At 39.1% G+C, this 25,888-nt stretch overlaps 1 protein-coding gene across 1 annotated transcript in view; it reads left to right on the plus strand.

Moving 5' to 3' along the window:
* plce1 (phospholipase C, epsilon 1) overlaps nt 1–25,888 on the plus strand; it is a 79,060-nt gene that overhangs the window by 48,842 nt on the left and 4,330 nt on the right. The window contains exons 8-38 of the mRNA XM_041974340.1: nt 5,326–5,480; nt 5,684–5,851; nt 8,919–9,064; nt 9,161–9,308; nt 9,401–9,511; nt 9,645–9,754; nt 9,869–9,985; nt 11,699–11,827; nt 11,924–12,060; nt 12,574–12,680; nt 12,802–12,926; nt 13,025–13,169; nt 13,588–13,752; nt 14,034–14,148; nt 14,337–14,496; nt 14,617–14,739; nt 15,615–15,751; nt 15,837–16,075; nt 16,178–16,239; nt 16,419–16,584; nt 16,842–16,949; nt 17,246–17,362; nt 18,113–18,271; nt 18,571–18,706; nt 21,468–21,586; nt 21,756–21,873; nt 23,213–23,350; nt 23,549–23,839; nt 24,498–24,661; nt 25,250–25,511; nt 25,619–25,737. Of these exons, the coding sequence (XP_041830274.1) occupies nt 5,326–5,480; nt 5,684–5,851; nt 8,919–9,064; nt 9,161–9,308; nt 9,401–9,511; nt 9,645–9,754; nt 9,869–9,985; nt 11,699–11,827; nt 11,924–12,060; nt 12,574–12,680; nt 12,802–12,926; nt 13,025–13,169; nt 13,588–13,752; nt 14,034–14,148; nt 14,337–14,496; nt 14,617–14,739; nt 15,615–15,751; nt 15,837–16,075; nt 16,178–16,239; nt 16,419–16,584; nt 16,842–16,949; nt 17,246–17,362; nt 18,113–18,271; nt 18,571–18,706; nt 21,468–21,586; nt 21,756–21,873; nt 23,213–23,350; nt 23,549–23,839; nt 24,498–24,661; nt 25,250–25,511; nt 25,619–25,737 (4,496 nt within the window). The remainder of the gene's footprint in view (nt 1–5,325; nt 5,481–5,683; nt 5,852–8,918; nt 9,065–9,160; nt 9,309–9,400; nt 9,512–9,644; nt 9,755–9,868; nt 9,986–11,698; nt 11,828–11,923; nt 12,061–12,573; nt 12,681–12,801; nt 12,927–13,024; nt 13,170–13,587; nt 13,753–14,033; nt 14,149–14,336; nt 14,497–14,616; nt 14,740–15,614; nt 15,752–15,836; nt 16,076–16,177; nt 16,240–16,418; nt 16,585–16,841; nt 16,950–17,245; nt 17,363–18,112; nt 18,272–18,570; nt 18,707–21,467; nt 21,587–21,755; nt 21,874–23,212; nt 23,351–23,548; nt 23,840–24,497; nt 24,662–25,249; nt 25,512–25,618; nt 25,738–25,888) is intronic.

Consider the following 25,888-nt stretch of genomic DNA (forward strand, 5'->3'; position numbering starts at 1 on the left):
CCCAGTTCACTGTTTGACTGTTACCACAACGGTGAGCAGAAGCAAACACCAATTTGAATTAAAAAGCCAGTGAGTGCATTATTTGAATATGGGAAGGATGATGATGTAACCGTTTATACAACAAACCTGCATCATGACTTTCAAGAACTTTGGGGTTTCTGGGTAACTTCACATTGAATTGAGCCTAAGTGTGAATGTCATACATGGCTCTTCAAATGTTTTGACTCTGAGAATAAACTAATGCACCTCGCAATAAAAAGCAAAACTGTGCATGAGTTCAGTCTGATTTGGATCAAGTTTCTATGACATTAGTCAGAGATGAGGTAACAATGACCTCCCATATGACGAGAAATAGGACATTTTTTTTTATCTCTCAATCTTTTACTTTGTGTTTTGTTAAATAGTTGGCTTTGGTCTGATGTTTTATTGAGTAAATGTTTATTTGATTTGCCCAAACTTCTGCACGCTTATGTACTTTTGTCATCATCCACCTCAGCTTACAAATGAGATCAGGAAAAACCCAAATGGTGAAAGACTGCGATTGGTTTTGCATTTACTTGTGCGTGTGTGTGATCCCACAGAAAACCTCCCTGATTTAGTTGGTATTGTCAGCAGTCAGACCAATCCATGTTTAGTTTTATTCTGCTGCATAGTGTTTGTGTATAAATCCAAACACAGTTTATACTTGTGTGCTTATATTTTCTGCTGTGTATGTGTCAGTCTGTTTAATACTTATTGCTGATTTTCTTTTCTGTGAACAGGGTGTTTAAATAATCTTACTTATGTGCTTTCATGAACTTGTGTGTTTAATGTGTGTGTATGTTCTAGTTAAAGGGCAGATAGTATCTGATTTATTGCATGCTCTTTTTTTGTTTTTCAGTTTTCTGCTGAAAAACTGTCTGGTACAGTTTGGCTGGGGATGTAATGTTTTCTTAAAGATAACGTAACATAAATGATGAAATGCAAAGTAAAGCCTTGCTCTCACAGATTTAGCACATGGATGAATGATTCTGAAATTGAGGGCATTATTTAGCTAAAATATAAGATTGTTTTGAATTAAGGTTTTGTTTTTTCTCTTATGTATTTCTATGTTCTTAGGAGAGATTTGTTAATAGTTGTTTGTCTGGGACTGTTTGTGTTGCACCTGTTTAAGTGCCCTAAATTCTCCACAGGGAAAGTTGTCATCAGTTCTAAACATGCTTGTGAGGGCATTGTACAATATGTATGCAGTTGGTTGGCCAAAAAAATCACATGGTCTATGTTCAAGGTTCCTCTCCTTTGGTTGGTATAAATAACTTTTATTTACTGAAAAAACAAGTCAGTCCTTGAGGCAGTGCTGAAACTTTTCACTTTCCCTCTGTTTCAAGTCCAGAAATCATTTCTCGACCAGATGGTTATTAACTGCCTTACCCTGGCTGGACTGGACAGGACTGTCCTTAGTTTGCTTTGGTATTCCAACCTGAACTTACCAGGAAAAGGAAGGAATAGTAACACTAAATGTCTCTGGTAATAATGTGTTGAGCTTTCATGTTTTACCAGAAGAGCTCATGTGTTCCTTAGCATTGATTAAATAAGTCCCTGGAGGGATGCACACAGTTCTTCCAAATTCATTCATGTAGTATTTTGATGGTGATGGATAGTATTGTTTCATATATCTTAATTCCTCATGTGATATTCCTTTGTTCAACATCCTTGTAGACAATAGGTTTCCATCTCTAATCTCCCAGATGTGCATTTATCTTCATCACTGCACTGTTCCTGCTGATACTTTGCTTGAACCCTAAATTAACATTTTTAGGAATTATTTCTCTTCTTTCTTTTTCTTTCGTGCATGTCTGTGCTATAGCCACCAGATAAGTTTGCCTACTTTACATTACAGTAATTTAGCCGATGCATTTCTCTAAAGCGACTTACATCTGAGAGTATGCAGTAGCGCTAAGAAGCCAAGGACCCAACTGTAAGGTGTTAATATTTGCCCCATTTGTAATATGTCTCCTGTGGGATTTGAACTCGGGTTTCCTGCATGGTTGATGGACGCCCCGCCAATGCAGCAGCGATTACTTCAAATTCAAACACCAACTTAGCTGTCTGGCTCAACAAAATGCCTGTTTCAATGTTTATTTATAGTTAAATTGTGATACAGTAATGTCATAACACCAGTACAAGTATCTTACACCAACTTACATCTGCTCACTGAAACAACATATACATGCAGTTGGTACCTATTTGCATTGTCATTTATCTCAGATTTGTCTCAGCAAGAACACAAAATGCCATATTTGATGGATCATTTGGGAGATTAGATTGAGAAACATGAAAAATTCAGAAATGGAAGCTTTCTTTGCAGATTAGTGGAGGACAGTTAGCTCCAGAGGATGACAAATATTTGTCCAGGAAAACATTGAGAGGGATAAGAAAGGCTAGATGGATAGCTTATGCTGTTTTACTGGCTGTTGCTAGAAGTGCTGCAGGTTTACAGTCACATCAACAGAAAAAATCAGATCAAGTTTTCTCTTAACTTATTTATGCTGTTTGTCACAATCAGAGGTAGAGAGGAGCCAAAACGTTGGCCTGCAATCAGGTCGCAGCATTTCTTCAGTCTTAGTGTGGTTTGTATGGGAAGCTTTAAGTCTGAAGTTCAAGGTGATATTGTTCACGTGCAGTAGTGCAGTCCAAGCCTCTGTTCACTGATTTTTTATTTTGATAAGAAATGACATCAAGTGCAAAACGGTTATTTCTCATGTGTCAAGCACACACATGCAAAAAAGGGAAAAAAAAGCACACCTCTATTTCCTGTTGTCAGAACAGCAATGTCATGAAAATGGTTAAAAAGGATGTTCAGCTAATCTGTTTCATCCACCACCACAGTTTGAAATGGTCTCATTAACATAGGCACACACACACACACACACACACACACACACACACACACACACACACACACACACACACACACACACAGGATATTTGTATTCAGCATGCATTATAGATGAGTGAACCCCAGCTTAGAAATCACAGGGACATCATGGTCAATTAAACCTGATTCATGTTCTGTCAATCTCAAAGCAAAAGTACTGCATCTCTAATATTACTCACAATTTGTTATAATGTGAAATAGATCCGGGGTCTTTTTCATGTGGCTTCTTGACAAATTATATTAGATAAACTTATCACGCTGGAATCCAAGTCCTTGTTCCATTTGGTGTTTATTTGAGGTTTTGTGTGTGTGTGTGTGTCACTGTTGATATTACATGGTTTAAGCTTTGCAAGTACAATTTGTGACTGAGTGAGAAACAATTTGAAGTTATGCAGCACTTCTGCTTTGACACAGAACAGTGGTTTCCATTGCTTTAGATTGTTTTTCTCTCTGTATTGATGCATATTAGGATGAAATTTATTTCTCATCTTTTAGGACCTTTTTGTCACTGTCTGGGATTACAACTTTCTCAGCTCGTGTGTTTCCCTGTTCAGAGGATGAATAAATGAATAAACGAGGCGGCTGCATGATCATGACATTCATATGAATATTTTGAGGGTGTCTTAATTTCCACTTCACAAGAGAATCTGAAAAAAACAATTCTTAGGAAGAGATGTCAGTTTAATAGAGGTTGTTTTAAACTCGTCTCAGTTTTCTCTAAATTTAAAAAAGAAATAGTTCTGTTTTTAATGCATTTTAATAGTGAATGCAAAGTCATAGTTTTTCAATAAATTATGTACATATTTTCAATCACTGACAAAAAAAAAAAGACTATTTCAATGGATGTTTTAGTAGTATTTCTTATATGCCTGTTGCATATCACTTTATGATATGATAAAAGGGCTTCAGCTAATATCTCCAATTCTTTATTTTTACCTAAGTTGACATGATATAACATATTTTAGTAGTAGTAGTTTGGATATTTTTTTAAGATATATTCATTTTTTTATCCACAGGTCTTACATTTTTGTGCCATTCAGGAGATCAGAATCTAAAAAACATTTTTTCTTTAATGCATATAAAAAAATGCAACAGATACTTCACACTTGTTCCATAATGTCAAAGCTACCATCTATCCATCGAGCTATCTATACTATCTAAGCTGTCTATTATTATAAAATATTCCTTTTTCTATCCTTTTTTTTTGGTGTATGATTATTGTGAATGTGTGCTTATTCTGCACACACACACGCATGCACGCTTACACACAGCACACACTGAGAGTTCATTACTGAAGCTGTGAGGCCGGATCCACAAATCAAACTGTGTAAATAAGCAAGTTTTGTTCCTGCAGAGCAGTCACTGCTGTTGCCATGCCTACCTGTTGTACATCTCAAGGGTTACCAAGGACAACATTTAAGTGTGTGTCTGCATATGTATGCATATGCAGTTTTGCGCCTGTGTGGTTGCAGGAGGAGGTTGATGAGTCTCACTGTGTGACAGTTGACAATGAGCAGAGAGAGTCTGTCTCATCCCTGGTGTTTATTTAATTTCATGTACTTCTACTTGCATTTATAGTGTTTTACTATTAACATTGTACAAATTGCAATTTCAGCACATCAAACTGCTGAACTGACTGGTTCGTGGCAAACACACACATGCATCTTCATACATTTATAACAACACATAATAATTATGTAGTTATACTGGTCTCAAAGTCATCAGGATTCTGTTGTCTGGGTAAAAAATTTTTAATAGCTTTTGTTTGCTCAGTCACCAACACTGCAGAGCTCACCCAGACAAAGCAGATATCAAATCCTACTGACTGCAATATCTCTCCAAAGAATGCCCCATGAAAAGATTCCTGGAAAAAAACTCCTGTGGCAGAAAGGATCTGTTTATGTGGCATTGTCAACTCGACAATGTGGCAGCTCCTGAACCAGTGTAGGAACTGTCCATTAGTTCGTTGTTAGCAGAGATCAGGTTTGCGTTGGTGTGTATGTGTGCGTATGTGTAAACAGACAGACTAATGGACCTGACTGAAATCCAAACACAGGAACTCGCAGGTGATCAGTGATGTTTACCTTCAGAGGGTGAAGTGGGCTTTAGTCTACTGGCTGAAGAAGAGTATATGGTACACAGAGACTGATGGATCAGCAGACTTGAGACATCCAAGTTAATCCTGAAGGAGAAAAAAATCATTGAGGCTTTAAAATTTTATAGACAAAGGAAAGAAAATGCCTCACCTTTAATCTCTTTGGCTCATTCTTGCTTTTTTAAATTTTTTTTATTAGGATATGTGTGAGCAGTCTCTTTCCTTATGATGCTTGCTAGGTGTTGAAACATGCGCAGTAAACTATGTAAATTTATGATCTCTTGTCTCCTGTCTTATTCATATTCTCATTCAGAGCGACAGCTGGCCAACAGCATGAACAGCAGCAGCTCTCTTCCTCCCAGTGTCAGTGGGATCAGTAAGGAGTTGGCAGAGCTGCGACATCTTGTTCAGTTCCCAGAGGAGATTGCCTTTATTCTCACTGAGCAAGAACAGCAGCTTTACCAGCAGGTAAAAATGACAGAAAATACAGATTGGAAATGGCTAAGGGAAATAATATTAATTCTGAATTTTGTATTGTGAGGAGATTAGGCAAAATGTTTCTTATTGAAAAAGAATAGCAGGAGATAATTAGTCTCTTAACAGAGCTTGAAAACCCAAACTAATTTCAGCAAGCCACTAACATGTGGGTTACTGTGGGTGTCTTTCTGCAGGTCTTCCCCTTGGACTACCTCTGTTTCCTTACTCGAGACCTGGGCAGTCCTGAGTGTCAAACGAAACGCCACCCAAACCTCAAGGCCTCACTGTCAGCGCCCACCATGCCCACTCAGAGTGTTCAGCGACATAATGCTGTGGAGGACCTGGTGGCACGCTTCAACGAGGTGAGGTCACTTCGACAAACGTTTTAAAAGTTATTTATTTTGGTTGTACAGATAACATGAATCAGTTGCTTTTTATTACTAATATTCCAATTTTTCTGTATTTTTGAAGTTAATATGTAGGAAGAAATGACATGTCAAATGTTAGGAAAATTTAAATAAATGTAAATGTGTCAGGGACTCCTTAGTGACTTCCTGTTAGTGACATAATCAGAGACCATGAAAAGCAGCTCTTTCACTTGACATTGATATGAAAGGTTAAGAGGAAAAGCAGACCAGTGATTGGGTTTTCATCCAGATGGATTTTCCTTGTTGCTTCACCGTGCAAACGCATCACTGTTAACAAAGGCCTTGTATAAGCCGGCACGCTCTCACTGTGGTGTAATTTGGCTAAAGTTACGCTCCCGAGCCGTATGTCTTCTGTGGTGAGTCACTTTGAGAATAAACAATCACTTCACTTCACTGCTGAGAAAGAGAGAGTGTTAGAGGGAGAGAGATTGATTGGGAATGATGAAGTCATCTTTATGTTGCATTCTTTTAACATCAGCTGGTTTTCATTTAAGTCAGCAAGAGGAGAGACATGCAGAGAGAAAAGGCTTCTCCAAATGTGCAGCGTAGCCATATTTGGGCATAGTGGAACAAGAGTCAAATGACAACAATGATTCTCCTCTGAAGACACTGATGAAACTCTAAAGTGGCTTCAAATTGTATATTCTGGACTTGACTTTGTCTGAATACCAGTTTTCCTCAGCAGCGGCGTACCGTCGTAGGTTAAACATTCTGTAATTTTTGATTGTTTAGGGTTGACTATTGTAATTCAAAATGAGATTGTTAGATAATTGATGGTTAGATAAACTCTTTCATGTGGAAGAAGATGCATCCCAGCTTCTGCATCTTTATTTAACAAACTCAAAGACTCAGTTTAAGTCTTTGGGTTTGTTCTCTAAAAACAGTTTTATGTAGAAAATAGTTATTAAAATAACTATGGTGGTATGCAAAGTGACTGTTATCTAGGTAATATTGGGGAGAAGCTTCCTTGTACTGGATTTACTAGTTTGAGATTATTGTCTTACTATCTTTCGGTTTCTAACAATTTTTATCCTGTTCATTTTCGAGCCATGTATGGGAGTGAATTACTCTGCCGTTAAAAAAGATAGCCTAGAAGGGAAAACTGGGAGGCAGGGAATGGTGAGAAGTTTGGGCCTCTTTGTGTGTCTCGAGTGTTTAGTTTTGACGGAACCAGTATGTGCTGCGTTGAGTTTGTAAAGGTTCTCTGTCAACCTCGGTTACGTAAGTCTTGTATCAAGGAGAAACTGACCCTCACAGCTCAACTAATAACAGATGGAGACAGACAGGCAGGAGGACAGTCAGAAAGATCGACACGTACACAAACATCAAAGGGGGATCAGTGTGTACCCAAATCAAGTTCTGTGTGTGTGGGTGTGTGTGTGTGTGTGTGAGTGAAATTGCCTGCTGTTGGTAAGAACAGTGCTAAATATATAAGGAGGTTGTTATTTGAGGATGCTTTTTACACTTTTTTAGTCAGCTTTACTAAACTATTACTTATTACTTGCTCGCTTGTTCCTGTTTCTCTGCTATTACATGCTTTTGTCTGCTAACAGTATGTTCTGTCTATTGTCTGTCATACACATCACTGAGTACACGCTTTTGCTATCTGGAATATCAGAGGAGATGCCAACTCAGTGCAATCCCTTGATCTGTGGCAGTTCAAAAAGCCACTTTGCAGACAGTCAGAATGGTTTAAATGGTGATTGTAATTCAACCTCCCAGCTGACATGGTGTTGCATTATGTCATAACGTTAGAAGAGGCTGATAGGGGATTTTCATGCATGGCACGCACATCCTGCCACACACACAGAACAGGGGTGTAAGCGATAAGAGATGGTGGGGCGGCAGGGTTGTTTTTCAGTCAGCCAAGTATGGTAGTTTCTAGAACGAGCGTCTTAATTGTAATGCTGCAGTCTGGAAAGCTCTGACATTGGTAAGAAGTAAAAATATAATTTATGACTGGCTAACCCCCCACCCCCCGTTGACAAGGGACAGCGTAAATGTTGCTGGAAAAAAAGTAATCCTTGTTAAAAGATTGAGATTCTGTACATGTATTTTTTAACCTGTTATCTGTTAAAGTAACTTGAAGCAGTAGTATTAGTGGAACACTTTGTTACATGTTTTGAATTTGTATGTCTGTGTGTGTGTGTTTGCACCTTTATTTCACTTCACCCCTGTGAAGTTAGACCAGATGGGCTTTAAAGTTCCTTACATAAGATAAGCCAGTAATAGATCCCTGGGCTAAGGGATGTTTTTACCACCTGCAAGGGGGTTAGGGAGTTTCAGTGTAAGTGTGAAGTGTGTGTGTGTGTGTGAGACTACATTAATAAGGCTTTAATATGTGGAAACACAAGAGAGCAGGAAGCTTTACTGCTGGGGTTCTGCGTGATTGTGTGTCCATCACCCAGAATACGAGGGAAAGCTGACCCTGATACATATCTGGTTATGCCTTCGTGTGTTATGCGGATGCTTGAGGGCAGTCAATGCAGAGACAGCTGAGAGATATCTGATCTCACTCTGTCTTGTTTTTGTGTGTGTGTGTTTGTGTGTGTGTGTGTGTGTAAAAACTGGTAATAATCCTGTACATTTGTTACAAGCCAGAATTCATGAGCAGTATCAAGACCACACGCTATAAAGACTTTCAGTTAAATAGAACATAATTTTTAGAGGTTGTGTCCTGTTTGTTGCTGAAGCAGCAACTGATGGTTTAGCACATAAAAACTGTGATCTGATTTGTTCATCCAGGAATGTCTATCATTAAAAAATGATCATGCACATTGATCTGAAAAAGTTGATTCAAGTTGAACTTTCTTTAAAAAAAAAGTCTGTTTTTTACAGGATCTTATCGTTAGATACAAACAGCATCAGATAATCCAGAACACAGGACATTCTACAATGTTGTTATTATCTTTTTAACCCAGTTTCAGTATTAGTATTTGCTTTTGTAGGTCATTGTATTAAAACAGTATGTAATATTAAAAGTAAAAATCTGAATATGCAGGTGAGTTCGTGGGTGACGTGGCTGGTTCTGACAGCAGGATCTATGGAGGAGAAGAGAGAAGTTTTCTCATATCTTGTCCATGTTGCTAAATGCTGTTGGAACATGGGAAACTACAATGGTGTCATGGAGTTCCTGGCTGGACTCAGGTTGGAAGAAACAAATGTTTCTCCTATTTACAGTTACAAGTTTTTCTTCTGTGAAGAAATGCCCTCTGAAAGGTGAAATTTTTCCTTGCCCTTCAGGTCCCGCAAAGTGCTGAAGATGTGGCAGTTTATGGACCAGTCAGACATTGAGACCATGAGAAGTTTAAAAGATGCCATGGCTCAGCATGAGTCTTCTTCTGAATACAAGAAGCTTGTGACCAGGGCTCTTAATATCCCAGGGTGCAAGGTAGGTGTAGGATGATGCAGAGGATGTTTGGGAATTAAACTCACTCACTGTGTCTGAACTTGTTTCATTCCTCTTTTACAATTTCAATATAGGTGGTGCCATTCTGTGGGGTTTTTCTCAAGGAGTTAAGTGATGCATTGGATGGCACAGCGAGTATCATCAGCCTCAAACAATCTCCAGTCAACACGGAAGACTCGATAGAGGTACAGTAAACACCCTCAAGCATGCACAAATAAACACACATTTGATGTAACTGACCGAAGCAGGGAAAAAAAGAAAAATCTGATTTTTCTCATTTCGTTTGATCCATCCTGCTCTGTTTGTCCGTGTGTCCAGTTTGTATCAGACTACAGCGGCCAGCATAATTTCATGTCACGATGTGGTCCGGGCGGCCTTCACATCCCGGAGAAAGAAGCTACGGTCAGCAACATCTTACAGATTATCAGGTGAACTGCATCCTTGAAAATGAAATAATTCACTGTGAAGTAAAAGTGTTTGACGCGGTCCTCTGAAATATTCTGTTCTTATCTGTCTGTCTTTTTTCTCTTCCTGGTCTTCAGATCTTGTAATCGCAGCTTGGAAGCAGAGGATCCCGATGACCCGTCCACCAGTCCTTCTTCAGCTGGTTCATCCCTCACATTCAGAAGCAACTCCCTCAGGGACCGCTGCCTCAATCAGTTAGTTGCTTTTTTTCCTTTTTCTGTGCTGTTTCAGGTACAAAACTGCAGATCTCACAAATTATTTCTAACCTGGTTAAAGTCAGATTAACATAGTAAATGTTTTGTGTCAAAGTGGCTTTCCTGATGGAGATGTGCAACTTGTAAAGGGGCTTGTAGAGCTTTTCATTTTATTTATCTTCTTCTGATGTTGCCCTATTTATCCTACATGCTTAGATGCTAATAATTGCATACATACTGCTTGTCTCTGTTTGTTTATTGGCAATAAAGTATTCTATCTTTTATATTACTTTGGCCCAAAAGCAATTTTTCATTTTTGGTTGCACTTCTCTTTTAAGGCAGGCTGTAGATTGTATTGTTTGAGACTGTGACCTTTGTACCAAAGGTCTGTTTCCAAAATTGAGCTCTTGACTTTCCTGTTCACTTACAGACAATGACTCATGGGCAGAATTGAATAATGTTGCATACAGATTTATATCAGAATTATGAATGCTTCCATGCTGTGAGTGACTGGCATTGCTGGGCACTTTTATATAAATGACCCCCACAGCTCCTACACCGATAAGATGATTCATAGGCGAGCATTTGCAGATGTGCTATTACAACATTTTTCATGATTCAGATAAGTTGCGATTCATAACGATGCTTCTAGTTAGGTATTTACAAAAAAAAATGGTATTTTATTTTATTTTTTTCCTTCTGTTTTTGTAAAACCTGAAGAGCTTTTGTTAAAACCCAAATCTCTTCAAAAATAAAAACATATTCTATAGAATTTGACAAATAAATAACATGTAGTAGAATGTATTTCACTGTTATGTAAAGAAATTTGTTGGGTTTATCATTCTCTTGTCACAAAGAAAAAAGATAACGAGTTAGTTTCCTGTCAGGACAGGAAGAAGCAGGGCTCTGGTACTTTTCAGCACACTGATGGCAGGTAGTTAATAACACAAGCTGGAATGTGGATAGTGTAGAAAACTGATTTAATTCCAGCCGCCATCTGTTATATTTATGTAAAGTAGACTATTTTCTCTTTGTCTGAAATGTTTTGCATTGGAGCAATAGATGGCAGTTTTGCTCGGCTTTGGCTTGCTCGACGGTGTTCATCTGTTTGGGCCTTGACGCAGATAATTATCAGCTAACTCAAAGCAGTTTATCACTTCTTTTCCTTTGTTTTGAATATCTTTCACAGTGGCATCCTCTTTTTGCTGCTCAGATGACTGTCTTTTTCTATTTCTATTTCTTCTCACTTTTCCTCTCCTTCTTTCTTTGCTTCTTTCATTGTAGTTCCCATTCATTTAGGACAACGCCAGAAACAAAGCGGGTTTTGTAAGTGGCTGCAGAATGAGAGTTGCAGGAGTTTGAAACATGTTTACTCACACCAACATGGGTTCAGCTGCAGTTTAACCAGAAGCTTCTTTTATAGCAGAGGAATGCACAATGACGAATGCATGTTGCTTTAATGCTTGTCTGACTACGACCTACTTGGCAGAGTGCACTTTTATTGTTTCAATTTAAATCCTGCTCGTTTTTAAATGTGTGACTGGACCTTCTTATATTATATAAACAACAGTCTTTCCACGCTTTCTTCAGTAGTTGGAAATGAATGTAGAATCATGTGCAGGTGCTCATACTTTGGAAATAGGTAAATTAAATAGTCTTTTCTGTTTTTTTTATGACATTTCTGCTCTGAATCCAATTTGTACAAATCTTTAGATTTACGGTTGGGGACTTGTCGGACTCTGATGGTGATTTGTCGATTGAACCGGTGGTGAAAGAGGTGGAATTTCAAGGCACTGAAGAGACGCACAGAGCTTTTAGCCATGGCACGGAGCTCATTCCTTGGTAAAAAAAAAAAAAAAAAAGGCCACCAAAAAAAAAAAACAAGCACAACTACAGCACCACAAATGACACCAACATCTTCATATTCTCTTTTTCTAGGTATGTGTTGTCGCTACAACCAGACGTTCACCAGTTTTTGCTGCAGGGGGCTACAGTCATTCATTACGACCAGGACAGTCACCTCACAGCTCGCTGTCTTCTGCGACTACAGCCAGATAACACAACACTCACCTGGGGTAGATATCATCTCCTCCACTCTGTTTTACAAGCAATATTTTGACATAAGTTTCTGTCTGTGTAAAATTCCTGTAATAATTCAAACAAATGTTATTTGGGCTTTTTGTTATTGTGATTATTTAATTTTCATTATATAAAGAATATCAGTTAAACATCAATCGATTAACGAATTTTAGATTTTTACACAGGTCAGTATATTTAGATAAACATGAAATTGCAGGGACGATAAATCACTGGACACTAAACAAATTATGTTTATAGCTCAAACACACAAGCTCCATTTCTCGTTGTTATTGTTCTTTAAACAAAATAACACCAGGTATCCATGATACGAGAAATAAAAATTATGTTGTAAACCAGTTGTGCTTGTGTTTATTGACCAAAGGTAAGCCTCATATCTTTTATAACATATACAGTTTAAGCTAGTTGTACATGTGTGCATCTGCTCAACTTCCTCAATTTCCTATGTCTTTACTACGTTTCAAACATATCGTAAACATGTTATTTTGCAGGAAAACCTCAAAACGGAGGCGCTTTCCCCACAGAGCAGCCTCTCGGATTAGGACAGACTGTAGTGGCTGGTCTAGCAGAAGGCCTGTTGGACCTAGGAGTGGTGAAGGTTTGTTGAAAATAGTCTCTGATTACTTTACATAGTGATTAGTAAGCTGTTATGTATTTGGTTCACATTTGACTGTCATGGGTTAAAATGTTCTCACAACACTATTTATTTGAATGTACAGGCAGTGTTTCTGGGTCATCAGGGAGTAGATGTCCATACTATATGTTTGCAAAACAAGCTGAGCCAAATGACTGTGGAAGAGAACGGACTAACCCTCCTCTATGGCCTCAGTACCACCGACAACAGGTTAGTGCCTTGTTCCTTCCAGCAGTGCAACGCCGCTAAGTTAAAACACCTTGATTTTTACTAAATATTTTAACTGATCTTCTTACTGTTGCTATTAGACTTCTGCATTTTGTGGCACCCAACCACACAACACAGATGCTCTACAGGGGTCTGTCAGAGTTGGTAAATGCAACCAGAAAACTGAAGAAGTTTCCTGACCAAAGACTGCAGTGGCTGAGGAGGCAGTATGTCAGTTTGTATCAGGTAAATCTGAATTGGACAAAGTTCTTTAACAGTAATGTGCTTGAAAATATGCCAGTTGTCCTACTCTGATCCTAAATTCTATATTGACTCATTTATTCTGTAGTGTATTGCCTGCATTACAGATTATCTAATGCTGCTAAAAAAGAGCATGAATCATTTAAATAAAAGGTTTTTAGCTTAATCTGTTAATGTTTTTTTTTTGTTTGTTGTTTTTTTTTGTTTGTTTTTGGGTTTTTTTTTATCAGAAAACAAATAATTTTAAATTCAGTAAAAAGTTTTTGGTCAGCAAAGTACACTATTATAACATGATAGTGATTTAACTTCTGAATCAAAGGACAGTTTTGAGTCAAATCTGGCCCATGTTAAACTGTTTTCCTTTTATTTTATTTTTATTTTTTTTTCCTGTGTGCATGCATAGGAGGATTGCAGATACGAAGGTCCCACGTTAGCTCAGGCCATTGAGCTCTTTGGTGGGCGGAGGTGGAACATGGGTACGGGTGGGGTTGAGAAACCTGGCACCCAGAAAAACAGCCCGCTGAGCATCAACGATAAGTCCAAAAAGAAGAAGAAAGTTCTTGTCAGGGTCAGTAAACAAGTGTATTGTGTCTGAAGAAAGTACAATAAAACCTGCAGCTTAGATTGATACTGAAAAATAAAATGGTTTAACATGTCAGGAGCCTGAAGAAATGCACCATCTTCTTCAACAATAGTACTCTGCTCTGAGATGGTTTATAAATCATTAAACTAAAAGGATAGCAAAGCTCTGATACATTACACTGTTGATCCATACTCTGTGTTACACCTACTGACTCACGCAGCAAGTCCCATTGAGTTTAGGAATTTGTGTTTTAACAAACAATACAGGGGGACAGTGGGGATGCCACCGATGATGAGATGGTTTCCAGAAAGACACGGAGCTGCAAGGAAGGACTGTCCAGAAATGGTCCAGAGTCAGACAGCATTGACCAAGAAGATCCAGGTGACGTTTGTAAATTTATTATTAAAAATCTATGGACTTAAATGTGAGGGTGAAGCAAACTGTCAGCCACTCATCCTTCAGTCTAGAAGTCACATCCAGATAATATTTTTTTGGACTTTGAGACATCTCAAGACCACTGCACTGTGAGTGAGATGTTCCTTTATGCTCATTCCTCTATGCCCACATAGATGACAGCTTCCCTGGACCATTTTCCCTTTCTTCCTGTAAGAGCCCTGGATTGCTAGCCTCCTCCTCTTCTTCATCTTCTTCCTCCAGCATGGCAGGGTCCAACCACTCCCGTCCGCAGTCATCTCCAATCCTTTCAGGAACTTCAAAGGCACAGCCAGGGTATGTGTGTGTGTGTAGTGGGAGGTGGGGGGACAAAAGAAGTGGAAGTATAAAAGTTTAACCCTAGTGATATTTGATGTTATTCTAGTTGATGTATTCTTCCTTCTTTGTGAGTTGCAGAGCTTGGAGCAGCAGATCATGGCATGGCCGAGGTAAAGGCTGCTTCAAAGGTTTCCAGAATCTCATGATTTCTGACAGCACGATGACCTTCATTGAATTTGTTGAGCTTTTCAAGTCATTTAGGTAATATTAACTTATATATATATTTAGTTTGCTGAATGAATTGGATTAATATTAATATTTAGTCTTTCTAAAGTAGTTTAAACACATTTTCTAGTCATGTGCAATAACCCTGTTATGTTTGTGTTGTTGGATGTGCTCTGCTCAGCACGTTTGTTTCCTCAGTCCTTTGTGTTATATAATTGTGAGGCCTTTATCTAAAGCAGCTAAAGATAGTGTGGTAGAACAACTTCAACAAATGGCTCTCAAGGTTATTCATTTTTGGAAGATTTCAAAGGATTCTTGTCAGTATGTTATGTCACTTTTATTTATTTATTTTCCCTGTCAGCTGAATAGAAAAAAAGGTTTTGCAATGAAAAGCAAATCTTGTAATAGTCTGCCTACATTTTCTAGATTGTGAAGAATCGTCTCATCCTCTGCCCAGCCTTTTAAATTCTACTCCTGCACACTAACAGCCACAAAGTGCAAGTTACATTAGTGGTTTAATGTCAGAAAAATAAATAAGGGGAGTTTAAATGTTTTGAATGAACCCATCTTGCTGACGTCTAAGACCTTGTTAAAGTGTTCCTTATAGACTCCTCACACCTTTGCATATGTTCGTCAAAAACAATGACATGCTCTTATACAAGATACAGACTACAGACAAATGACCTGAATAATAAATAATCTGGGCAGCTAAATCAAGCACGCTGGCTGCAAAGCTGGATGTTTCTAGATCCATAAAGCTTTTGTGTGCTGATGTAAGTCTACACCTCAGTAGCCAGCTAACTTTATCTGAACACAGGCTCAAATTACAATTTAAAGGCAGCTGTGTGGTTTACAGGTTGGTGGTCAACGGTCGCTTGATCTGGACTAATTTTAGTGAACTTTCTCAACAGTATCCGAAGCAGGAAGGACCTGAAAGAGCTGTTTGACACCTTTGCAGTCCCTTGCAGTCGCTCAGGCCCTGAATCATCTCCTCTTTACACCAACCTCAGGATAGATGACAAAGACACAGGACTACAGCCTGACCTTGGTAAACCACCTGTCTGGCAATCAAAAAGGATTCCTTGCAGACACTTTTTCTTTTCTTGCCTCTAATGTCTACCTCTCCTTTTCAGACTTACTGACGCGGAATGGCTCTGATCTTGGACTGTTTATCCGGATGAGGCAGCACATGTCTGACAACCAGAAACAGATCTCAGATGCCATCGCAGCAGCTAGTATCGTGACCAATGGCACTGGGGTGGAGAACGCGTCGTTGGGTGTCTTGGGATTGGCTATCCCTCAGCTCAATGACTTTTTAGTGAACTGTCAGAAAGAGCACCTGAGCTATGATGAGATTCTCAGCATTATACAGGTAGGAGTCTGGATGGGAATGGAGGGAATTGCTCTGATTGTGGAGATAAAGAAAATTTACTTTAGTCAAAGATGAGTGTTAATTATTTGTATTGCTTTGCAGAAATTTGAGCCCTCATCAACCATGAGACAAATGGGTTGGATGTCATTTGAAGGTTTTGCGAGGTGAAGTTACAATTAAATCTTTCAAAAATGCTTAAAATCAAAGTACATAGAAATTAATAATAATTAAAAAAGTAATGTGCAAACTATATCATAGACCTGTGATGTTTTTAAGACTTTGTCTGCAAGGTGTTGCTATTATACAGCATTTGAACAACAATGGTTTCTTTGGTTTCTACCAGGTTCCTGATGGACAAGGAAAACTTTGCTTCTCGAAATGAAGAATCTCAGATAAATCCAGAGGAGCTGCAGTACCCTCTCTCCTACTACTATATCGAGTCTTCTCACAACACTTATCTGACTGGGCACCAACTCAAGGGAGAATCCTCTGTTGAACTTTATAGTCAGGTAAGTCTTAAATTTTCAAATACTTCATTGTTTATTATTTTCTTTTAACCCCAGCATGCTGTAGTAATCTCCTCTGTGTGTGTGAGCGTGAGTGGTTGTTTGTCTCTCTGTGTTGGGCCTGCAGTGGACCGGCGACATGTCACAGGTGTACCCTGCCTCTCGCCTGCTAATTGCTGGGACAGGCTCTAGCCCCCCTCGCCCCTGAACTGGACTAAGAAGTATAGAAAATGAATGAATGGCATCTTATTTATTTATAGGTGCTGCTGCAAGGCTGTAGGAGTGTGGAGCTGGACTGCTGGGATGGGGATGACGGCATGCCAGTTATTTATCATGGACACACACTCACCACGAAGATTCCCTTTAAGGTTAGAAATGCTAATAAAAAATGTAATTTTAAAATATAATCAATCGCTGGTTCTCCTTTCTTTTCAGTTGCATCAATTAAAGGACTTGGCCAAAGTTTCTAGAACAGCAGCATATATTCAAACAAAGTTATGCTGCTGTATGATGTTTTCATGTTGACAAATTCAAGCATAATTTATTTATTGCATGTATTGAATTTCAGCCTGTTAGTAAATCTCATTTATATTAATTTTATTTTCATATTTATTTGGCTTTGTGCATTCTTTGTAAGATTTTCTTTTCTCCTTTGATCCTTCAGGATGTGGTTGAAGCAATTAACCGCTCTGCATTTGTCAATTCTGACATGCCCATCATCCTGTCCATAGAGAACCACTGCTCCCTTCCGCAGCAACGCAAGATGGCTGAACTCTTCAAGGTACATTAGAAGCTACATCTGAAATTCCTGTCACTTTATCTTTCATATGTGGTGAATTTTTTACTGATGCTATAGATAAATAATTTTCTGATTAGGAGGAAACAAAATACGTTAACGCAGGTTAAAACATTTGCAGCATAACCCTGCTTCAGATTCCCCACACCTTCACACTATGTAACTGCTTTGGCTGGTGAATATTTTCCCCTGTGACACTTGTACCAACACTTTTTCGGCAAGAGTTCTAACTCTTTGACTCCGTGTTTTTGTTTTCCTTGATCACATTTTTTTAGCTGCTATGAGCATTCAAACTGGCTGACGTCCAGCCAGAAGCTCACTTTTCTAATCTTGAAGCTACAACCGTCTCTTTCTTTTTCTTTTTTAGGTTATATTGTATACTTAAGGCCACACATGTTTAGGACAGATGACTGCATCATGGAACATCATTCTTTCATCTATAGAAATTTCCCAGCATTTCATCCTCCCTGGAGACCGACTTCTGAGTATCTTGATAAAGAGAATTCTTTTAAGTTCAGACAGCTCTGTGTCCCTGGGCAGCTTACATCACCATGCTGTTGTTTATTTGTAATGTTTTGAGTCGATAAAAGCACTTTCATTTTTTCGTATTGAGGATTCATCTTCTGAAATGTGTTTTATTTCTTCCCGTCCTTTCATATGACAATTCTTCTTCTGAATTCTACTGATGTCATCTGTCATGTTCAAACATTTTAATTCTTTTTTTTTTTTCATCAGACTGTGTTTGGTGAATGTCTTGTGACGCGGTTCCTGTTTGAAAGCGACTTCAGTGATGACCCTCACCTGCCATCACCGCTGCAGCTGCGTAGGAAGATCCTCCTCAAGAACAAGAAGCTCAAAGCCCATCAAGCACCAGTGGACATACTCAAGCAGAAGGTCGGGAAGAAACACACCCTGTCCGCATGCGCTTATTAACACGTGCATAATTTATACTTGTTATAAGCTATCCTGTAGAGGAAGTCCAGGCTTCTTTAGTGCATTGAATATTTAGAGCTGTTGATCATTAGAGTGCTGTCAAACGTAAATAATAGATGCAAAAGTGTGCACCGTGTTCAGCCAGCTTCTGAATATATACTCTAGTTTATATATGGATAACAATGTGTGTGTTTGCGATCGATGGTAGGTATAGATGATCCATCAGATATCATTTTAACATTATCCCAACCCTTTCAAAGGCTCACCAGTTGGCCCACATGCAGGCTCAGGCAAGCAACGGGTCACCAGGAATTACTCCACCTAGCAACCATGCCAATGAAGAAGAGGAAGAAGAAGAAGACGAATATGACTATGACTATGAGTCTCTATCAGATGGTAAGAAAATCTGTGATGGGGAAACAAACTCCAGGACTCAAGAGTTCAGTTTAGCTTTCACTCCTCTCAAATTTAAACCCTCAACTTAATTGTAAATCTTATGTTTTCGCCTTAAAATCATTTTCTTTTTACTGCTTTATTCTGTCTCTCCTCTTTTCAACACTTGAGTCTCTTTTTATGTTTTCCCCTCTGTTCTCATTTCTATTCCCTTCCAATTTTTTTCTTGCCTGTTCTCCACTTAGCTGATGTCCTCACAGCCTCTACTGCCTCATTTGGCCTTGAAGGTAAATGCACAGCCCTGATGCGCCTCTTTAAGAACAACTGTTTTCCTCTGTTTTGTCGTATAGTGATAGCTATCTGGGGCCTCAGAAGTTCTTTAAATTTGCTTCTTAAAATTCAGATATTGACTCTGGGGCTAAGCTTAATGATATTATGATTCATTTGAGCAACTTGACTTGCTGTGCCTGTATACTGCTGCAGAATAACTGCAGAGGAAACGTTGGTATGAAGAAGTGCATTAGTGATCATGAAGCTTTCTGATATTGTGGACAGCAGGTAGTGTTCAGCTGGGCTGTAATTATTTTGCATGGTAACCAGCACCTATGAAATGTTACCATTACATGCTACCATTACATCCTATTACTGTAGCTGATGAATGAGAGCAACTATGCAGAATGTTTCACACAGTTTTGGTCTTTGTTACTCTGATTCATCACTCAGTGACATCAGATCATCCCAGCTATCCAGCTTGCCACAACTATATTTTTTGGCTGTGTGTCAGTGGGAGTAATCGACAGTATAATCATTCATAATTACTTCTATTTTTTATCAAATTCCCTCACTATGAACACTGTTTACGGTAACATGATAATATTTTTATCAGTAACACATTCCACAAAATGTAACACGAGCTTGTGTTAAGATTTATATTTTTTTTCTCAGTTTCTTTTTTGAACTGTTTGTGTGAAACTGAATCACTATGAAACAGCTTTCCAGTTCAGCTGTATAAGTGCATGCAGGATGTTAAAATACTGTTTACATCTAGAATATCCTTGACACATATGTGATTAAGAAAAACAGTAAAATTGGTTGCCTCTGTAGAAAAAATGACATGAAGTCAGTGTTAAAACAGCATGCTGTCTGCGCAATTTCTCTTTCTCCCACCGACACATCTTCTCCCTTCCTCTCCATACTGTATTAGTCTGTGACCTCGCCAGTGGCTGGGCAGGCTCATCAGGGAAACAAAACAAAGCCATCTGGTTTCTCAGGCCCTGTGCTGCCCCCACACTAAACAACAAACCAGGGGAAACTACCCTGTCCCGATCTCAGTCCTAACGCTGCCCTCTCCTCATCCCTGCACCCCACTCTGTCTGACAAACTTAGCGGTCATGGAGCGTTTAGAAAACACACCTCTCGAACCTGAACATCATATCTTGGTTCAGTTTTGCTACTTGTGCAAGACTTGTTCTGAAATATTACTCAAGTTTTGGCAAGCAAGACATCCTGATTAAATAAACCACACTCCACACACTCACTGTTTCTTTTTGGCCACACATGTTTAGTGTTAAACGTCAGCTTCCAAGTTGCCACCATCCCTGGATGAACAGTAGCTCCTTCCAGCAACTGTCTGCTCCACCTTAATTCTCTGGCTGCTGTCCGCAGCTCCACCTTAAGTTTTAATCACGTTTTTTGTGATTAAAACACTTCATGTTTTCAAGCAAATGTGTTTCTTTTAGTGGTTTTGGCTGTGATTAATGTGTAGGAGGAATGGGGGGAAAACAGAACAACTCCCTACTGGTGCTTCTGTTTACAGTTAAGAGACATTGCTGTGGATAGTAGTTAGGAGGTGCTCTTTTAGAACTGTTGCTTCAAATCTGCTCTTTAATAGAGAGGGAATTAATTTATTAATTGCTTATAGTTATTAAACAATTCTTTGTTTCCACCTATCCACAGGATTTCCCACATCTGAGATGGATATTAAACAAACAAGTAGATGTCTTCTTAAACACAAGTTAATCCTGATAATGGAAAAAAGAAAATAGCTGATCAGTATATTAAAGAAAGATGACAGACTTGCTGATTTTTGTCAGTTAAAGGTTTTATTTTGGTTTAGTGCTGAAACTAACAGAAGTGCAGGTAATTCGGTAGATCAAGTTCCACTTTCTGCTCTGACACAAGACGAGAAAAGGAAAAGGAAAAGGTAGGCACGTTCAGATCCAATCCAGTTAGATGAAGTCTAAATCAATTCAACTATAATCTGAACAATTTTAATACAATTCAATCAAATTCCCACTTGAAATCCGGAGCACCTGAAAGTTTTAAATTATGGCTCTTTGACTTGTTAGTTTCTGCTTCAAATGTAGTGGAGCATCAGGATTATGGTTGTGCCTGAGAGCGCATTCAACATACTCATCATTTTTACATCATGCATGCATATTTATGTCCATATAAGCTGCACTGGTATGTATTTTGGCCACTCCCATGTTTCATTAAAGCCAAAAATAGGAATGTTTGGATGTTAGCTTGCTTGATTGACAGGTATGTTTTATGCTTACTGTGGTTGCTTGTTACAACACACTTAGTTCCTCTGACATTAGATTATCTGCATTTGGTTGTTTGCTCTGCATATTGTCAAACAAACAGTTGTTGGAAAATCAGTTGTGTAAAATCTTTTCTTGATGAAGGCAACAAATGCTTTGTTTGGTGTGAGGCTCCAGGTATCATCAGGCTTAATTCAATATTCTGTTGTTTGTTTGCACAGATAACATCCTGGACGACAAACCAGAAGGGAAGAGCTTAGCAGATAAAGAAGAGCAACCGACAGATGAAATTCCTAAGAGGATGAAGAAGTCTGACAGCACGATGCAGAGTAAAGGAAAGGTACAAAGCTCAAGTATTAAATGGACCCAACAGACTGAGAAATATTAATTAGTGTATTATTGTGAGTTTGTTTGGTGATTTTTTTTTTTTTTTTTTGAGTGAAACCTGGAGTTTTAATCCCACATTGTCTGTAAATTTCTGTTTTCCACATGTCGATCTGCACCTGTAGGTGTTTGACATGGAGCTGGGTGAGGAGTTTTATCTTCCTCAGAACAAGAAAGAGAGCAGACAGATTGCCCAGGAGCTATCTGACCTTGTCATCTACTGCCAGGCTGTGAAATTTCCTGGTAGGGAATATTTTATCTGCCCATTTCTCCTTTAAACGGTTCCTTTCTCTTTTTCAGTTTCCCATGAGAACACAACAAATTCTTAGTTTTACTGCCTACATGCCTTCTCTTTTAGTGTTTTTCTCCCCCTTTTTCCAGTAAACAGTTATTTATTTTAACAGTGATGGTTAAAATTCTCATCTTTTACAATTAACATGATGTCAGTTTAATTTCTTTTTTTTCCCTGTCTTGACCCATTCTAATTCACTCCCATGTTCCATTGAAAAGGTCAGGGTTTTCCCCATGTTATTACTTTTCTTTTTCTTCCCCCCATTGTGGGACATTCAATATCCCTGTGTTACACTTAATTTCTGTCCCCCTACAGGACACCTACTGAGTCATGACTCGTCCTCTCCCCATGGGAAAGATATGGTTACTTAATTCTGCTGTAATTCTACAAACAACACAACAATACAGTTGTTTTTAATGTACTGTAAGAGGATGTTTGGAAGGGATGTCTTGACAGACCTTTTTCACGTCACCCTTCACTTGCACCCTCCTTTAGACTAAAGAATTTAATTCCAGATACTTGAGAACATTCTCACTTCATCAGTTCAAAATACTTGGCCTTGCTTTCTTTAAGCACACAAAACCTCTTTCATAACATCTGTCTTCATTCCTAACCATAAGTTATCTCAAATATTTCCCTTTGTCTCTTAAATATCAACCCCTTATCAGCTCTTCACTCCCTCAAGTATCCTCTTCTCTGTTTGTCTCCTCTTCTCTCTAAATGACATATGCCCTTATAAACCCGCCTGTGTTTCCACTGGTATTTTATTTGTTTACAGTTTCCAGAGACTCAGATCTGAGAAAGAGGAAGCAGGGTAGTTGGCCCAGTTCAGACAGGCAGAATGCAGGTTGCTATTAAAGTGTTTTCTAGAGGGTTCTCAGGTGGTCGTGTTACTCGTAAAATAACGTTCACAAACATTTAAGTTATCAAGCAATATTTTTTGCCAGTTAATAAATGATATGAGATTATAAATGTGTTACAAGCATCATTTTATAATTAGAGGCTCATTAATTGTCATCACATTTTCTTTTTGCATGTGCAGAAAGAAGACAAAACTTACGTTAACTTTAGTGGTGTAAATAAGAACTCATTCAGCTCAGTTTTAGAAACGGATGCACTTGGAGAAACACCTGAGAGGCAGTGCAGCCACTTCCTCTTTAGAAAACATTATGTCTTGAACTGTGAAACACAAATGTAGATTAAGAAATGAGAGGGATGCAGTCCTCGTGGTGTCCCTATTCTGTCCGTTTATTGTTAATGACCGTTTGCTTCTGTTGTGTGGGAACGCAGGCCTGTCTACGTTGTCTCCGGCTGGCTCTGGTCGAGGGAAGGACAGGGGAAAGAGCAGGAAGTCCATATTTGGCACAGCTCCTTCTCGCTGCAGCACTACAGGGGAGGTCACGACCCAGAGCCGCACTCCTGGGAAAGGTAAATGTGTATATTTGTTTCAGAGACACATGGAAGTGGAAATCTGTGGGAAATGGAGTGTATTTGACAAGATCATCAACAATCAAACTCTTTGCTTCTGCAGTAATATTTGTGAAGACTCAGAGGACCACATCCCTCCAAGTAAGAAGCTGATAGATATTCAGAGCCTTTAAAAGTGTGTCTGTGTCAATCCTTCAGGTGGATCCGAACGGCTCAGCTGGGAGGAGCAGCAGACATCACCCATCCTCAACCCCCCTACGTCTCTCAGCGCCATCATCCGCACTCCAAAGTGCTACCACATTTCCTCTGTCAACGAGAACGCAGCCAAGCGGCTGTGTCGACGCTATTCTCAGAAGCTGATCCAGCACACTGTGTGCCAGCTACTTAGGACATATCCCGCAGCCACGCGGATCGACTCAACAAACCCCAACCCTCTGCTTTTCTGGCTGCATGGAATCCAGCTGGTGGCTCTCAATTACCAGACTGACGGTGAGGATGATGTGCAGCGATGCTGAGAGGGAAAATCAAGACAGAAATCTGACTTTCAGAAGGATTTCTGTCTTTATTTATGTATATAAAGAAAAAGTCTCAGGAACTGATTCTGTTGGTCCCAAAGTACTCCCCAGGTGGCTTTTCCCTCATCTTTTCTGTAAAAATCATATAATTCTCTGTCTCCTTTGCTTTTATTGTCTCTTTCTGACTCCCTCTGGTTATTTTCAGTTTCCTCTCCATCCACAGGAATTCTCTCATGTCTGCGTTAGTAGTAAAGACTTGTCAAGAGATTTTTTTCTAAAAGCCATTTTACATTTAAACTTACTGGATCTGCTCCCTCTCACTCTTACCCTCTGCTTCATCTTCCTTGCACTAATGTTGACCCAGTTGTGTGCAGGAAGGACATACAGAGTCCCAGACATGCATGTTTAATTTGTGAAACGCTATTTGTTGATCGACACTAGGAAACAGATTTAAGTGCTTTAAACAGGCCAAATCACTGTAGCTTGCAATACCCAAAGTGATTATTTGCCTTTAATTCCTATTTTAGTGAAGCTTATGCTTATGCAAATCTCTTTTTTAGTTTTTCTTGTTTTTATTTTCTTGGTAATATTAACCTCAATATTTTTTCTTTTTTTTCTTCTGTTTCCTCCAGACCTGCCAATGCAGTTGAACACAGCGCTGTTTGAGGCCAACGGAGGCTGTGGCTATGTTCTGAAGCCTGCAGTGCTTTGGGACCGTAGCTGTCCACTTTATCAGCAGTTCTGTCCGATGGAGAGGGATCTGGAGAAAATGAGCCCTGCTGTCTATTCCCTCACAGTGAGTTAAAGTGACAAACGAAGCAGAATGGGACATCACTCAGCATGACAACTTCATCCCTCTTCTTTTTTTTTTTGTTTTTCTGCATCTTCATCCTCACTCCTTCCTGTTTGCTTCAATCCCAGTAGAGCTGTGTATTCATTTTCTTCAGTTGTGGATTGCAAAGCAAAATGTGACAGCTTTAATGGTGGGATGAAGGGGTGAAAATCTTCTATACAAGAGAAAAGTTGCAGCATCATATGTTCAACTGGGTTTAAACCTATGTTAATAAACATCTGGCTTGGTTTTATTGTCTCTAATTGTATTAAAAATGATCATTTCATTGTTTCTGTACTTTTAGTATTATCTGCAGTCATTGTGTGTGTGTGTGTGTGTGTGTGTGTCTGACAAAATGGCACAAAAAGAAGGTGAAGTGTTTTTTGGCAGGTCAGAGATGTTTGGCTTCTCAGTCAGATATGTTTTCATTAGATGAACTAAAGATAAGCTTGATTTAGTAACTGGAAATTTAATGTAAGTGCTGACTTTGTTCATTCAGAGTGTGATTATCAGTGCTCATTTATCACATTGCACCTCGCCTCTTTCTCTCAGATCGTTTCAGGTCAGAATGTTTGCCCGGGTAACAGCTCTGGCAGCCCCTGCATCGAGGTGGATGTTCTGGGCATGCCCATCGACAGCTGCCACTTCCGCACCAAACCCATCCACCGCAACACTCTCAACCCCATGTGGAGCGAACACTTTCAGTTCACTGTGCATTTCGAAGAGATGTGTTTCCTGCGATTTGCTGTGGTGGAGAACAACAGTTCCCAGACAACGGCTCAGAGAACTCTGCCTCTGACAGCCCTCAAACCTGGTATGAGTCATACTGACATCTTTAGATGAGAAGGCTTAAAAAGCAGTAAGAAGTTTCTGTCATTTTCAGAACAGTAAAACTGGATAATTTGGTGTTGTGTGTTTCAGGTTACAGACACGTTCAGCTGAGGACGCAGCATAACGAGCCTCTTGAAGTGTCCACTTTATTTATTTACAGCCGTAGAACAGAGGAGGGCCCCACAGGGGGCGCTACTCCCTCATCTTTGGTAAGTCTCTTGAAGGTCTGCTGCTGAGATAGCAGAGCTTCAAACAAGGTTTGATCGGTTAAGTGCACTTGTAAAACTTCAAAGCCTTTATAATGACACACACGCATTAAAATTTAAAATGTGATAGACTGCGATCCAAGAATGTTCAAAG

This window comes from Melanotaenia boesemani, chromosome 21 (genome assembly GCF_017639745.1).
Source record: "Melanotaenia boesemani isolate fMelBoe1 chromosome 21, fMelBoe1.pri, whole genome shotgun sequence".
In the NCBI taxonomy this organism is placed as follows: Eukaryota; Metazoa; Chordata; class Actinopteri; order Atheriniformes; family Melanotaeniidae; genus Melanotaenia; species Melanotaenia boesemani.